Here is a 14,734-nt window from a genome sequence, read left to right on the forward strand (position 1 = left end):
TTTAAAGTAAAATGAGGGCTGAGTGGAGGGGAGAAAAAGGCCGGTCTAAATAATGAAGGGCCTGCGGTTGGAGTAATCTGATCTGCAGTGAGAACTCTGGTGTCAGATAGCAGAGAGTGAAGCGGTGCCTCCACCAGAGAAAACAAGAGCTGACACGCTTTTGTCCAGGAAACCTTTGGAATGGTAAACTTATTGGAATCCCATTATATTTGGCCTCTAATGCAGGAAATGCACTAATCATCAATTATGTCACGTGTGCTATGAGTTTTTAGCTGCGTGATGAGTGAACAGAAAACAAAAACGCCCTCGCACATGCCCCTTTTATGCCCGCATGTGCAACAATTGGCATGTGGGTGATAAAACACGCACTTCTGATGGTGCTGATATCCACTCTGAACCTGCTGCATGACAAGAATGTGACAGTAAAGTGAAAACAGTTTGGTTGTGTCCCCTCCTTAACACAATTAGTGTGGATGTTCAGTCAGGTGTATGTTATTGTTAACTGGCAACTCAGGTGATTAATATAAAAGGGTAAAGAGAAGTGTAAGATGAGAAGTTGTTTGCATTACACCATTTTGTAGCCTGTTTCAAGGCATAAACATGTCTGCCTTGTCACAACAATTTGGAGGTCATGTGGAGAATTTTATATCAGTTGGAATTAAATGAAAAAACATTTTCTGGAGAGTTTTTTTGTTGTTGTTATTTTGCAAATCAAAATCAGTGAAGCTACTTCATGAATTACCATATGGTTAGGGTTAGATTTGGGGTTGGGATTTGGGGGGGGGGCTGAATGCCATGATGTCACTGTGATGTAGCCTGATCATTACTGACTGCCTGGGAGATATCCAAGTGGTTCTATTGCCGTCTGGAGGGAAGAGAGGCCAATTCGGATGTCCACTTTAGTCATTAAATACTGTTTCTCACCTGATAAAGTGCTACAGTAAAGTATAGTGCAAAGTATAGAGCAAGAATAATAATGACTTAATCAGTGATATTAGTTTAAGCACACGTTTCATGGGTTTTTCTGTGATTTTGGTAACGTCCCTTATTGTTGATCACAGAATATACAGGAGGAAAATAATTTCACAAACTAACTTTTAAACTAACTATTACAGTACCACACTTTAATCCAGTGAGCTCTTCAGAATGACCCTTTCTTTCACAAGTGTTTGCAAAGTCACACTGCATGGCTAGGTGCTTGATTTTACACACCTGTGGCAATGGCACTGAAATTATCAAAGATTAAGAAGTGTGGACCAATACTTTCATCCATATAGTGTACCTGAATGCCACAAATACAAACTAATATTAATAGTCATCAAAACAACTCAAAATATGCCGTAAATTAGCCTTTGTTCTGCAAAAAGCTCAACAGTCAACAATATGGAGTCATAATTGAAATAAATTCTTTTATTTTTGATTCTGTTCTATCATGTTATATTAAAAGGGAAACACTTCTAGTGATCCAAGTGAATTGTTAAAAAAACAACAAAAAAAAACCAACCAGCATGGTGGTTTGTCCCATTACAAACTATGTAAAGTAAAATCACAGGAAAGTCACACCTGAAATTACAACATGTGAGTATAAATCTGACAGTAGCTGAAACTGTAAACCACTTCACTGAACTGTATCTCTTAGTTTTCTGCATTTTTTTAATTTTAAGAAAATATAAGTAATATTAAACAAATCCTAACTGTCCCTCTGGGTGCTCAGTCTGCAATTCCTGCTGATTAAATTCTTGCGTGAATCAGGCTCGTTATATCAGCACATGACGAGTCGATGTGCATGGTGACAAAGTAGAAAAGCTGTGGTGTCTAGTATTTGAACGTCATCCCCCCCGATAGCATCAAATGAATCCCTCTGCTAGTGATACATGTCTGAGATGTATGGGCTGATCAGTTTCACAGGGACTGCCATATTTCTCAAACAAAGAGCTTTGACTCAAAGGCATTTGAAACATGCTATAGTCACAATCAATGCCTGCACGCTCTGGGTTTAGTGTTTCCATGCCAGAAATAGCTGGCATTTTAAAGAGGCTGACCTTACCCTGAAAGAGGTGACGCACAGATGTAGCATCAGGTTTTTATAAAAACATCTGGATGTTAAGTGAACAGTGGACATTCAAAGCAAAAATGTTCCACCACCAAAGGTTTCAAATGAAAACAAGGTGAGGGTGATGTGAAAGAAGTCAGACATCACAAGTAGGTTAGATTTCAAGCTGTGATGAAAATCCAGACTTGAAACTGATTCTGGAAAGCAGACAGTGCCCTCTTTGCTTTTTTTTCTTTTATGCTGTCTTATCAAAACAATACTGAGTAGGTCATTCAAGTTAAAATAAACATACTGAGATTAAACTAATCAGTACATTTATATTGTCAGGCACTTAAAGATCCAGTTAAAGTTATTTAGTTATTTTCCAGTCTTTGTTTCTGTTGGGTTGATTGTTCTTCCCCGATCGAGGGCTCCCGTGAAGAGACAGTGGAGACAGTCACGTGACCCTGAAGCTGTGACTCAAACGCAGCCCCAGTCATATTGAGAGCAGCTGTTTTAAATATCTGCTGCAGTCCTGCTGAGTTGCAACATGTCTCTGGAGCGTCAGCAAAAATCCCAGTTAATGGTACATTCATCAGAGCTTCAGATAATACAAGAAGTTGTCATGTGGCCTATATTTTTCTTCCAATGCTCATACCAGACAGGGAGGGATCATCACAAGTCTCTAAGGTTTTCTCTTTTAAAGGACAATAAGATGTTCTCCATTTCTAGAGGATAAACCCATACATTACTTCTGTCTGATTCCCTCTTGATCCTTCCCATCCCCCCTCGCCCCCCATTTCTGTGAGGCCTTCCTAGTCTGATCTCTCCCTGGCCTCCCTCTTGTGCTACTGGTCATCGTCGTATCTCTGCAGTGCGTCCTCGAGCTTGGCGGTGATCTTCTGGAAGAAGCTGATCTGCTGGCGCAGGTGGTGCTGCATCTGTGAGCGGAAGTCTCGTACACGTGTGCGGTGGAAGTGCTGGATTTCTGCCAGCGTGGCAAAAGAAATGATGTTGCAGCGGTCGTGGAGCTCACCTTCCTGCTTCGGGCAGTCTTTCACTTTGGTCAGCGCGCCTGGGAAAAGATATTGGAGGAAGGGAGGCAGAGAGAAGGCGAAATTAAACACAAGGTTAAGATTTTTTCACATAAAAAAAAAAAAAAAAATAATTTTTTTGTGATGATGACAGTACCATAAATCCAACTCTGAAGTATAACTTATTTAGACAGGTGGGTTGTAAACAAAAACACTTGCGTGAGAGATGGATAAGTCTGGACAGCTGAGGTTACAGTGGCTTTAGACCCTGGACACATGTACACGGGTATTTTGTGAAATGTTAGTTTTTTTGAGGTTTGGCCTTTGGTCCACACATATTACTGCAAACAGAGCTTCCATGTGATCAAAGAAGATGAGGGTTTTGTCTCGCCACGTCAAGGGCGTGCATCCTTATCTCCTTGTTGATGTCATGTTTGCATGAGACGATCTTCTGCACTGGTGGGTGCAGACAAAATATTGTTGTGATACTGTTGTTAATCTTAATATCTGCAATTTTTACATGATTACACACACACACACACACACACACACACACACACACACACACACACACACACACACACACACACACACACACACACACACACACACAGTTGCTGTCCCTCCACTTAAAGAGACAAAAACATGAGAGTGAGGCTCTACAGCCAACACAAACTGTCATGACTCTCATAAACCCATATTTTATTCACAGTAGAATACAGACAAAATATCACATGTTTAAACTGAGTAAAAATTGGGCCATTTAGAACTTGATGACAGCAACACGGCTCAAAAAAGTTGGGACATGGCAACAAGAAGTTGGAAAACTAAGTGGCACTTAAAGGAACCAGCAGGAGGGAGATTTGGCAACTAATTAGGCAAAATGGCAACAGATTAGTGACATGACTGGGTATAAAAAGGGCATCTTAGAGAGTTTCTCAGAAGGTTCACCAATCTGCAAAAAAAATGTGTCTACAAACTGCGGACCAGTGTTCCTCAATGTAAAATTGTGATGCCTTTGAATATCTTATCACCTACAGTACAGATTATAATTAAAAGATTCTGAGAATTTGGAGAAATCTCTGTGTGCAAAATCTCAATACTGGATTCCAATGATTTTGGGGCCCTCAGATGGCACTCCACTGAAACAGGAATAATTCTATCATGGAAATCATGGCACGGGCTGAGGAAGTCTTCCAGAAATCACTGTGTGTGAACACAGTTCACCATGCCATCCACAAATGCAGGTTAAAGCTCCATCATGCAAAGAAAAAGCCATCTGTCAACATTATCCAGAAATGCCTCCTTCTTCTCTGCACCAAAGCTCGTTTAAAATGGACTGAGGCAAAGTGGAAAACTGTTCTGTAGTCAGATTAATCCAAATATGAAATTCTTTTTGGAGAACATTGAGGCCACATCCTCTGGACTTAAGAGGAGAAGGATCATCCAGCTTGTTAGCAATGCTCAGTTCAAACGCCTGCATCTCTGATTGCATGTGGGTGCTTGCACATCTGGAAAGGCATCATCACTGTTGAAAGGTATACACATGGGCGAGAGCTTCTTTTTTTAAAAAAAAAAAATAGAAATGTAAAATCCCCGTTATAAAAGACCCATAGTCTGGACTTGATGATAACAACACTATGAGGTACAAACAACAGTTACACAATACTAGCAAAAGTTAAAAAGAGTAACTTTACAACAGAAATAAATATCTTCAAAGCCTGCTATGGTTCTGCACTCTTCAGCTAATTTCCTGCATGTGTTGGTTGATGTTTTGTGTAATAAAAGATGCTTGTAAGACTTCAGTTTCCTGTGAGATGCTTTTTTTGTTTTTGTTTTTTGCAAGCCAAAATTAGCAAACTGAGGGCTTGAAATGAATGTCTATGAAGCAGTGCGTGACATCATGGTGGCTATGCTGTCTACACAGGAAAGAGGAAGTCAAAGGGTTTTTTGTTTTGTTTTTTGTTTCTTAGCTTTAATACAAACAATCAAAACACAATAAAAAAAAATAAAAATGAAGAAGCTTGCGCAATCTAAAATGAATGAGATCAAAACTGAGACAGATAAATTCATGACATTTTTATTAACCAGCAAAAACTAGCTGGCTACTGCAGACTTTTTCCCAGTTTCTTTGAAGATACACAACACCCACTTACGACTCAGAGTGCTTAGAGTGACTCAACCTTTGTGGGTGGGGGTTGTACAGTACAGATGGACATGACCAACAAAGAGGGATCTCAGAGCGAAGGGTAACTTGCATGCATGTGGAGGAAATTGAGAGGAAGTTGATCCTAAACTTGCCTGACCTAGTTCCCCTTCTAGATCTTTCTTTCTTTCTTTCTTTCTCTCTATCTCAGAAAAATCAGAAGCACAAGTATGCCACCACAGTGAAATAACTTGGACTTTGCTCTCCTCCCTGCCAAGGGGATTAATGAGCTATAATTTGAACTCTTGTACTGTTGTGCTGCTAGGAAATCTTGCACAGCTCTGCACCCCCTCATACATTCACCTCCCCTCTTCTTCTTCTTCTTCCTATTTTTCTTTATCTACCAGGAGGAAGGAGGAAAAGGGGAGAACCAAAAAAAAAAAAAAAAAAAAAGGTGGAGGAGGGGAACCTAATCCTGAGACTGCTTCATTTTGGATTCCTGCAGTCCCGGGGCAACAGAGTACAAGAGGCCCAGGAATCCCTACTCATTCAAATCAGATGTAGCCTTTGGACTTTACAGAGAGAGCTGGCATAGATGTCTATCACTGTAAAAGACAGATGTAGGTCAACAAAGCAGTCAAACATGAGGCGTTACAGATTTTATGCACTGCAATGTTATATTTTTTCTAGTTTAGTCATTACTGGAGAAACTGTATATGAGGCAATCTGAGACTGATAGATATTCATGGAATGTGGAGCTGCTGCTGAAAAAAGCATGAAGCTCGATGGGTCTGAAAATAGAAAACTTCTGGAGCCCTGTTTTCTTTCTTACTTATCTCTTTGTCAAATTAGCTGCTGCAGGAACTAAACCAGCCATCTTTTGCGAAATTAAGTTATTTCACAACAGTAGCAGCATAGCCAACTTTGCAGTATGGTCAGCTGTGCACAGATGTTACTCAGCAGATTACTCAAGTCTGAGAGTACCAATTCTGAATGATTACAAGTTCTTTCACATGCCGGGTCGATTTTATAGTTCTGCGTTAATCACTTCCTTTGCATGAGTTGTAGTCTTGCTTACACTATGTTTTTGGAATGGAAGAAAGCAGCATAGAATCAAGTTTTTGATTCAAGTTTGAAAACCTGAAGGGGATTTATTATTATTTTTATTCTTGGACTCTACTAAAATACCTTTGTATAATTCATTTTTCAAAATAATCTTTATTATACTGAGCCTTAGTGGAGAAGTGTCTGAAATAAGTCATTTTAGTGCTGTCATTGTTATAAGCCAACTTTCTTCTGATTGGCTGTCCCTCACAAACAGAAGGTTTGAACAGCAGGTGGGTGGGGCTCTGTACTTACAGTAAGAGCTGTGTACCTGAGATGACCATTTAGGAACATACCCTGTAACTGACATCACAGAGACTCAAAAGGAAAATGATCTAAAATGGAGAGTTTAGAGTAGCCTGAAGTCCGAGTTTTAGGAATTACCTGTACACGTGCTGACCTCATTATTTGAAACATTGTAACTTTGTATATAAATGACTGAAAATAAAGAAAAAGCCATAATAGACAGCAACAGGGAGGTTATGGAAGAATAACAAATTTGTTATTCTTATTTGTTATCCCATTCGTATTGTCCATAAGGATTTTGATTATGAGCTATAATACTGTAACCATCCAAAACAGTACTACATGAAACAACAGGATGTACTCATGTAGAAACCACAAATGTGTATCTTATCAACCTTATTTTAGCATGAAAGTATTTATATCTCTAAACAGAACTACTCTTCCCTCAATCCTAAATTGTAACAGCGACCTCTCTGATTGGTTGCTGTCACCATGAAAATGTTTAAACCCCCGAATAGCCGGTAGCTTAGTAAGCAAAAAACCTCGAAAACTGTAGTATCCTTTTAGTTTCATTTTCCTTTTTTTTTTAAAAAAAAAAAAAAAAGAGAGAGAGAGAGAAAAAAGAAAAACTTCTGAATCAGCTCTTTTTATAGCCACCATTTTGCCTTTTACCTGTCTGGCTTAAAATCCTTTATGCAAAATCTTTCTGAAACATCCATGGAGAAAATAATTGAGTGAATTCCCTTCCAGAACCAGAACCTTTAAAAAGGTGAGTGGTCAGTATTGTGCTCTATAAGTCCACTTGAAACTACTGACTAAAGAATGAATAGAATCAGCCTTTTGTATAAAAAGAAATGCTGTTTGTATTGCCAGCCAGTGTTTTCAGAGATGAAAAACATGCTGTTGCCCCAAAATTACGCCACTACTTTGTGGGAGATCCCCTGAAATGTTTACAGTCACTTGACATCTGTCTGACATCTGGAATTCTTTGAAAATTCTATCAAAAGTTGAAGTAACAATGTCTCATTTAAAACATGCATCCCTTGCGTTTTGAGTCACTGGTTTTAGTATGTTGCCCCATTTTAGACAAAATACCCCAATCAGATGATGCTCTGTGAAGAGAAATAAAAATAGGCACTTTTGCACATTAGAAAAACTTAACAGGAACATGGAAGTAAATATCACACACTGGTAAAACTCTGTGGGCATAAAACAATGTGTTTGGAAAGGAGGTGAAGTCCTGTCAGTCACATGGACTATTGCAATTCAGGCTTGTTCCGCAGTTGGGCGCTGGGATTGTATCTGGAGAACAGAGTTCAGCGGACTATAGAAACAGTGTCTCTCAATCTGGCAAATGTCTGGACTCTGCATGCCAGGAGAAACTCCCTCCTCCCAACCTGCAGGGAACTAATAAGCCAACTCAACAAGTGTGTATGTGCATGTGTGTGTTTTCCAAATGAGCAAGTAAAGGCCCTCGCAGTACCCAGAGTGTTACAATGGACCACGGGTTTCAGTTTTCGACCCAGATTGACAGTGCTCTTCAGTAAATGAAAACAGATGTTTCTCTTGGTTAGGATACAGTCAGAATCTGGGTCGTTGTATGTCTGCATAATTAACAGTTAGGCTAGGAGCTTATTTAGACGTTTAGAAACAAGTAATTCTTTTTAAAAAAAATGCAAACTAAAATCAGGAGAAGCTTTCCTACATGCTTGGCGCTGAGTCTATTTCCTTGCCTGCAAGTATGTTGACAGTTTAAGACATTTCTTTTGTCAGTGTGTAACTATTTTTGCATACTTCATTCCCTCTAGCAAATATTTTACCATATTTAGGCACCATTAGTATTGAAGTATTAGTCCTGCATGCAAATGTGTTCAGTGTCCTTTGTTTACACTTATGATCTATGACAGGGGTGTCCAAACTTGCGGCCCGTGGGCCGCTTCCGGCCCCGCCCCCCGCGAATTGATAAGATACAATTTGGCCTTTTGAGTTACTTTTTTGACATTTCGCCTTCCCTATCAATTAAGAGGGTTAAGTGAAATGTCAAAAAAGTAACTTAAAGGGCCAAATGTATGTTATTTTTGACATCAATTCGTGGACCGGCAGTGGGTGGGGCCGGAAGCGTCCCACAGGCCGCAAGTTTGGACACCCCTGATCTATGACATCCACTGCAGATCTGAATTTGGTACCAACACAAAGACAAAGACACTTTCCTACCTTTCTGCACATGGATGATGTCAGGAAAGTTGGACAGGTGTCCCTTGTAGAGGTCCAGAAGGTCAGAAATGGGGTCCAGGTCCTGCCGCGGTTGCTCAGCAAAATACTCTCCTATTGCCTCGTAGGCCTCCCCAGTGTAGGATATGGCCTTGTTCAGGCCCACTGAGTAGACCTGCTGGTCCAGCTCAAAAGCCTGGGCCAGGTATTTGAAGGACTGTCCCACCTTCTGGTACTCCTTTTTGAATCCTGACATTTGTTTACGGGCGAACTCATTGATGCTGGTGTTCACTACAACAATGTTCTCGTCCATCTTCTTGGTGAACGCTTTGAAGCCTTCGATCTTATTCTCGACCTCCTGCAGGTCCAAAGGCACAGACGGCGGACTGATGGAGAAAAGAGGGGGGGGGGGGGCGTCATTTTAAACTATGTGGCTTTTAAAAAAAATAATTCCATCCATTCAAACATTAAATCTGGAGGTTATCCCATTGTGCTGCATATCTTTACCTCACTATCAGGCACACTTTTTTTTTTAAGTCCTTCAGCTCTAGGTCATTAAAACAAGGAACAAAGAATTCCACTGATTATACTGGTTGCTTGTATGAAGGCAAAGATCTTCAAGTTAAACTTATTATTCCAAAAGAATAATAAGTTCAAGTTGCATGTGAAAAGCTTATTCCAAAGAATATGCACAGAAAAACTCAGCTGATGGTCAAAAAAATTACTAATAAAAAGTTCAATCAACTCGGTATTTCTTCTACTTATTTCCCAGAATGTCATGTGCAAAATAATAAGCTCAATAAACCTGCAATATGGATAACATAAGACATGGCAGAGTTTTTCAAACTAAAACTAATGATCAGAGTTGAAGCAGCATTGCATTCTAGTCTGTCTTCCAGTACTAATGTATAGATGCTGGTGTCTATGACTCTTCCACATTCTCAACCAATACTCTTCTTAACGAGTTAAAGGCTTTCCAGTGCCGGCTCAATACTGTATAAGCTTGTAATAAAGACATACTAATCCAGGATTCAAACTTACAACCTCTGCAGCAAGAAACTTAGACTCCTACCTGATCGTGAGGAAGAAATTGGCCCCGACCAGCTCATCCCTCTCTGCCTTCCTCTTTCCCTGCTTCCATGCCTTCTCATCTGCCCCACAAGTGAGGAAATGCTGGAAAACGTCACAGTGTGCCAGCACAGGGTGGCTCGTCATGTGGTTCATCCACCAGATCAGACCCTTCCTCCTCTTGGATAGGAAGTCCTCCTCGAAGCGGCCCGTGGCCTGCTTCTCTGGCAGGTGGGGCACCGAGATGACGGGGAACCGCTCCACGAGCCGAGCGTAGAGCCAGTCGAAGTGTTTATACCTGCAGGGAGGAATGAAGAGGGGAGAAAGTGGGGCAATACAAAAGAGTAAGTGAAGTAAGTTAAATGCCAGAAAAATGGAGTGAGATGGAGTGAAAAAGATAAAAGGAGAGGAAGTGCAGGAACCTTTTCCCAACAAGCCCAGTGGGGATTCTAGTGTAGTTCAACTAACAGACATAAGGACATGGAAACAATGTGAAAACTGCTGAGGGAACCTCAGAAAGGAAAGAGGAGAATCCAGATGGCAAAAGGCCACAGTTCTGTTTTTAACATTTTGTAGGCCGCAGTAAAAAGCTGAAAGGAATTATGACTGAGTGCTTGGTGCACTGGTGAGGAAATGAAGGTAAGAGGAGAAAAAGGAAGGCAGTGTGTACCTGCGGTTGACTTGGACATTGGTGTGCGTTGGAGTAAGGCCATAGGACATGTAGCTCTTCATCCCTTTGAACTTTGTCTGCTTGGTGGGGTCATCAATGGTGCACGTGAATGGATAGGGGTCCTCCTGCCACTCTGGTCCATGCTTTCCCATCACCACGCAGATCCTATCTCCATCTTTCACAAAAGCTGACGCCTCCCCGAGCAAGAAGGCCTCACCTCCAGATTTGACAAAGGTGGAGAACCTGTTGAGGTTCCTCCCCACTGTGGCCGAACTCTTGGCCTGCTGCTGGTGCTGTGGGGTGCTCCCACGGCCTGGCAGGGAGGTGGCAATTGGGTGCAAAGGAGGGCTGCTGCCGAGACCCTGAGGAGCATTGGCCACAGGAGAGTTGTCATCCCACTCATCGTCCCAGTCATCATCACTACCCTGGCTGGTGTGGAAGCTGCTGCTATCAGCCCCAAACCCTCTCTGAGATTGGGAGGGTGTGTAGGAGGTCTGGACTTTGGCTTGAGGCAAAGACAAGCCATTATTGTTGGAGGTGATGTGGTCTCTGATGATCTCAACGTAAGAGGCAGGGAAGAGGCCAGCCTCCCCCCTGCTGTTCTCCCCCTCCAGCCAGCCCTCCAGCTCCTCCTCGCTGAACAGAGTCACCACCTCATTCTCTGCTATGGAGATCTCTCCTGGGTTTTCAGAGTGGAAATCGTACAACACTTTGGCCCTCAGAGCCATAATTTCAATATTGCTATAATATATTACTTTTATGGATTTCTGGTTCGGTTTCTCACTGCAGATCTTCCTCGGGAATTTGTTTTTCAGCACGATAAAACCTTCAGGATGTGTGCTGCTTTAATCAGATTTAGGAAGCTTTAGAAAACCTTTCCACCTTTGACCAAATTAAACAAGCTTGTCCCTGTGAACCATGCGCAAAAGAATAAGACAGACACGCAAAAAAAGTCCTATATCCGACACCCACCTCTTCTCTCTCCCTTCCGCGGGTTCAAATATCATCAGTTTCCATGCACAACTTCATCCAAGTCCGAAAACGCATTCAAAACCTGCCCTTTTTCCACCCAGCGGAAAGATACCGGCTATTAATGTTTAAAGCTGACAAACTTGCGACGGCGGCGTAGCTGTTCCTTTCCCCAAGATAAAAGCTGGGGAGGGGGAGTCCTTTTTTCCCCCCTCCTCCCTCCAAGATGCTTGTAAGTTAAAGGCACCAGGACTAACACGTAGTTACACTGGCTGACTAACGGAGGGTGGAGCCAGGAGCAAGTTCAGTCAAGTCTCTGAAGTCAGACCAATGACTGTAAAAAAAACTTCCAGCATTTTTACACTCATTGATCCACACACGGAATAATCCACATGAAGCAGGATATGTGAAATTAACTGCGCCAGTTAACCTATGATGTCATCACAAATTAATTGGCTTTCTGTTAATTACAGAAATTAGCCAATCACCCTCCACGCGACTAGAAATATATATTCAGTCCTGTTTGATTCGAAAATGCTGCACCAAGTTAACACGGCTACATGCTTCAGCTTCACTGTGCAGGAATGATGTGTGTGCACCAACTTGACACCGAGAAGCTTTGGAAAGTTTCTGTGTGCTTGACTTGTAATCTGAGTTTAACACGCCCAGAGGGTTTTTGTGACAGCGCAACTAGTTTTGCAGCTGATGTGAAACCACTTTTGTGTTTGGGTTTTTAGTTCCCACCTTTAGCAAAATTTTTCTTCCATGCACAAACCCAAGCGTTGTGCTATAAACATTTCATGCACTGTAATAAACCTGCACATGCATATTTATATAAATAACATAGTATATTATTATTGCAAATTTCGCTTCTTGCCCACTAGAGGTCCCTGTTTCACCGCCCATTGAAAGCGGAGCACAGTTCCTCCTCCCGTCCACTTGAGGGCAGTAAACCAACATTTTCATTGAACTTTGGCGCTATTAAACCTACCAGATAAAGAAGGTAAGCTTCGTTGCGGCACACCTGAGATCAATTACAAGGTTATGTCGGCGACTGGGTAAAAACGCTCGGGTCCGGCCGTGATTTATTCTTTCCGCTTGCCTTCTTTAGCGTACAGAGCTACGGAAGAGTGGCAGGCTTTTAGTTACGCCAAAATTCGGGTGCATCCGCTGTTTTTGCGGATGCGGCAGGTAAGCGCAGTTAGCCAGGTGGGTTATCATCAGTACATTCTTAGCAAACATTTACTCATATTTGTTTTTAGCACTGTGGGCTAACTGCATGCCCAGGAGCAGCTACTAAGAGGTTGACAGTGTGCCCGTGGCTATCCTATCATGGTAAGTCTAATGGTGCTGTTTCCTCCTCCAAGATTACTAGCAGCGATAATTGTCAATTTAAGACGTTTTTACAGCATGATGATGCTATATAATATATAAGATGAGAGAGAGAGAGATTTCATGAATACGTGTTGGTTTAATTGGGCAGAAATCATGTGCATTTTTCATTGATTTTCTGTCGGCCATGAGCGATCCAGTCAGACCTAAATTCTGGCGCTCCAAAAACGCCTTTCGCAAACACAAGAGTGTTAACAAAAAATAGTATGTATTGGTTTTCATATATGCCCTCTATTATCTTTGACAATTTATAATAAAATTGTACTATTCAACTTTGCAGCAGCTAAAACTACTAAAGGAGTTATTTTGCATTACAAACATGTACAGGGAGGTGATTAGTGTGACTGTCATAGTTTGAAAGGTCACATTACATAATGAAATCGGTTAAAATTGACATCTCACTTTGCAGGTCCTCTTCCAGATCCTCACATCATGGACAGTGGGGAGAAACTGAAAGACACACGTCCACAACCAGGGATATGCAAGTCGCTGCATGGACTTGAAGGGGATGAGGAGCTTAATGTTGAAATGAAATGGACCTAAATTGTGAACTGTGATACCATCATTGCTCCATGTACAGTGTTTAATAGAATTATCAAATGAATGTTTTCAAGAAACTGCCACAAAGCTTGTTTTTGTTCCACAATGGAAGCTTTAATTTGACCATTTCTTCTCTTCCACATGCTCCATTGAGCCAGATGTGTAAAATGTACAAAAAGATACAATTTAAATGTAAAAGATGTACGTATGCATATCACTCAAGAAACACTATTTACAAAAGATTTTACAGAATTCTTCACAACATAAATTCATTCATTAACAGCTATAAAATTAAAAGCACAGATTTTATTTCCAACACAGCTGTTTGCAGTAATGAATGTTCATCCAAGAAGTGTGAGTTGAAGGGGCAGGGAGGCTCTGAACTGGTTTGTCTCCTTTTAGACCAGTGGTTCTCAAATCCAGGCCTCATGGCCCAGTGTCCTGCAGGTTTTTGATGTGTCCCTGATCCAACACACCTGAATCAAATGGCTGAATTACCTTCTCAGTATGTAGTCAAGTTCTCCAGAGTCCTGCTAATGACTTCTATATTTGACTCAGGTGTGTTGAAGCAGAGACTCATCTAAAACCTGCAGGACACTGGGCCACGAGGCCTGGATTTGAGAACCACTGTTTTAGACACTGTCACACCCTGTCCTCCTCCCTTTACCCCAATCATTCCAGTAAAATCTACATGGCACCGCTGCATGTCTAATCCAGATTCTCCACTGGCTGATGTATTTAGGTCCCCTGGGGCAAAGTGCTGACTGCATATGTGGGTGCTCCCACTAAGGATTTTAGCATGGCACAATGCAATAACGTCTTGATGACTGTGCCATGCTTGTTAGGTGGGCTGCTGCTGAGAAAGATGGACACAAGAAAGCAAAAAAAAAAAAAAAAAAAACATAGAAATGGATTGGTTTTAGCTTTTAAGTCACTACTACTACTACTGTACGCTATTCTATACAACAGTGTTGGAAGATGTCAGTGATTTAACATTAATATAGAAAGTAAACCTTTTAACGTTACAGCAGTGACAGGCCGCAATGTATATTTTAGCTCCCTGCGGCTAAAGTTGCTGCTAGCTAGCTTACTTTCCAATCGGAGACTGTTTCTTTTATACTTAGTTACAGAATGGTAAATTGACAGTGATGGATAACGTTACCACGGCTAACTAACACGTAAATACTGTTATTATTAACCTTACCTTTCGCAATATTGTAAAGATGGTGAGCAATATGAATGAATTTTGAATTATCCAGACAGGTCACCGAGGCGAAATCACACCGGAAGTAAAGAGTCAGAACGGAAGTTGTCTGACGTAA

The 14,734-nt window shown here is 41.3% G+C and overlaps 1 protein-coding gene and 2 long non-coding RNA genes across 4 annotated transcripts; 1 reads left to right on the plus strand and 2 right to left on the minus strand.

Moving 5' to 3' along the window:
• Positions 1-1,428: 1,428 nt before the first annotated feature.
• On the minus strand, positions 1,429-11,749 carry LOC115789325 (sorting nexin-18-like). The gene is made up of 4 exons (XM_030742700.1): positions 10,512-11,749; positions 9,846-10,139; positions 8,777-9,159; positions 1,429-3,107 (listed from the first exon to the last, which is right to left on the minus strand). The coding sequence occupies exons 1-4, from the start codon at positions 11,237-11,239 to the stop codon at positions 2,881-2,883; spliced, it is 1,632 nt and encodes a 543-aa protein (XP_030598560.1). The 5' UTR covers positions 11,240-11,749; the 3' UTR covers positions 1,429-2,880.
• Positions 11,750-12,473: 724 nt separating this feature from the next.
• LOC115789127 (uncharacterized) lies at positions 12,474-13,728 on the plus strand. Its single transcript, XR_004020673.1, has 3 exons — positions 12,474-12,671; positions 12,743-12,815; positions 13,282-13,728. It is a non-coding gene; the product is annotated as an uncharacterized LOC115789127 (long non-coding RNA).
• LOC115789128 (uncharacterized) lies at positions 13,442-14,730 on the minus strand. Of its 2 annotated transcripts, none has more exons than XR_004020674.1 (2): positions 14,617-14,730; positions 13,442-14,268 (listed from the first exon to the last, which is right to left on the minus strand). It is a non-coding gene; the product is annotated as an uncharacterized LOC115789128 (long non-coding RNA). The 2 variants fall into 2 exon arrangements; XR_004020675.1 differs by having other exon boundaries at positions 13,442-14,265; positions 14,617-14,712.
• Between the last annotated feature and the right edge of the window lie 4 nt (positions 14,731-14,734).

The sequence above is a fragment of the Archocentrus centrarchus genome, chromosome 12 (assembly GCF_007364275.1).
Source record: "Archocentrus centrarchus isolate MPI-CPG fArcCen1 chromosome 12, fArcCen1, whole genome shotgun sequence".
Lineage (NCBI taxonomy): Eukaryota > Metazoa > Chordata > Actinopteri > Cichliformes > Cichlidae > Archocentrus > Archocentrus centrarchus.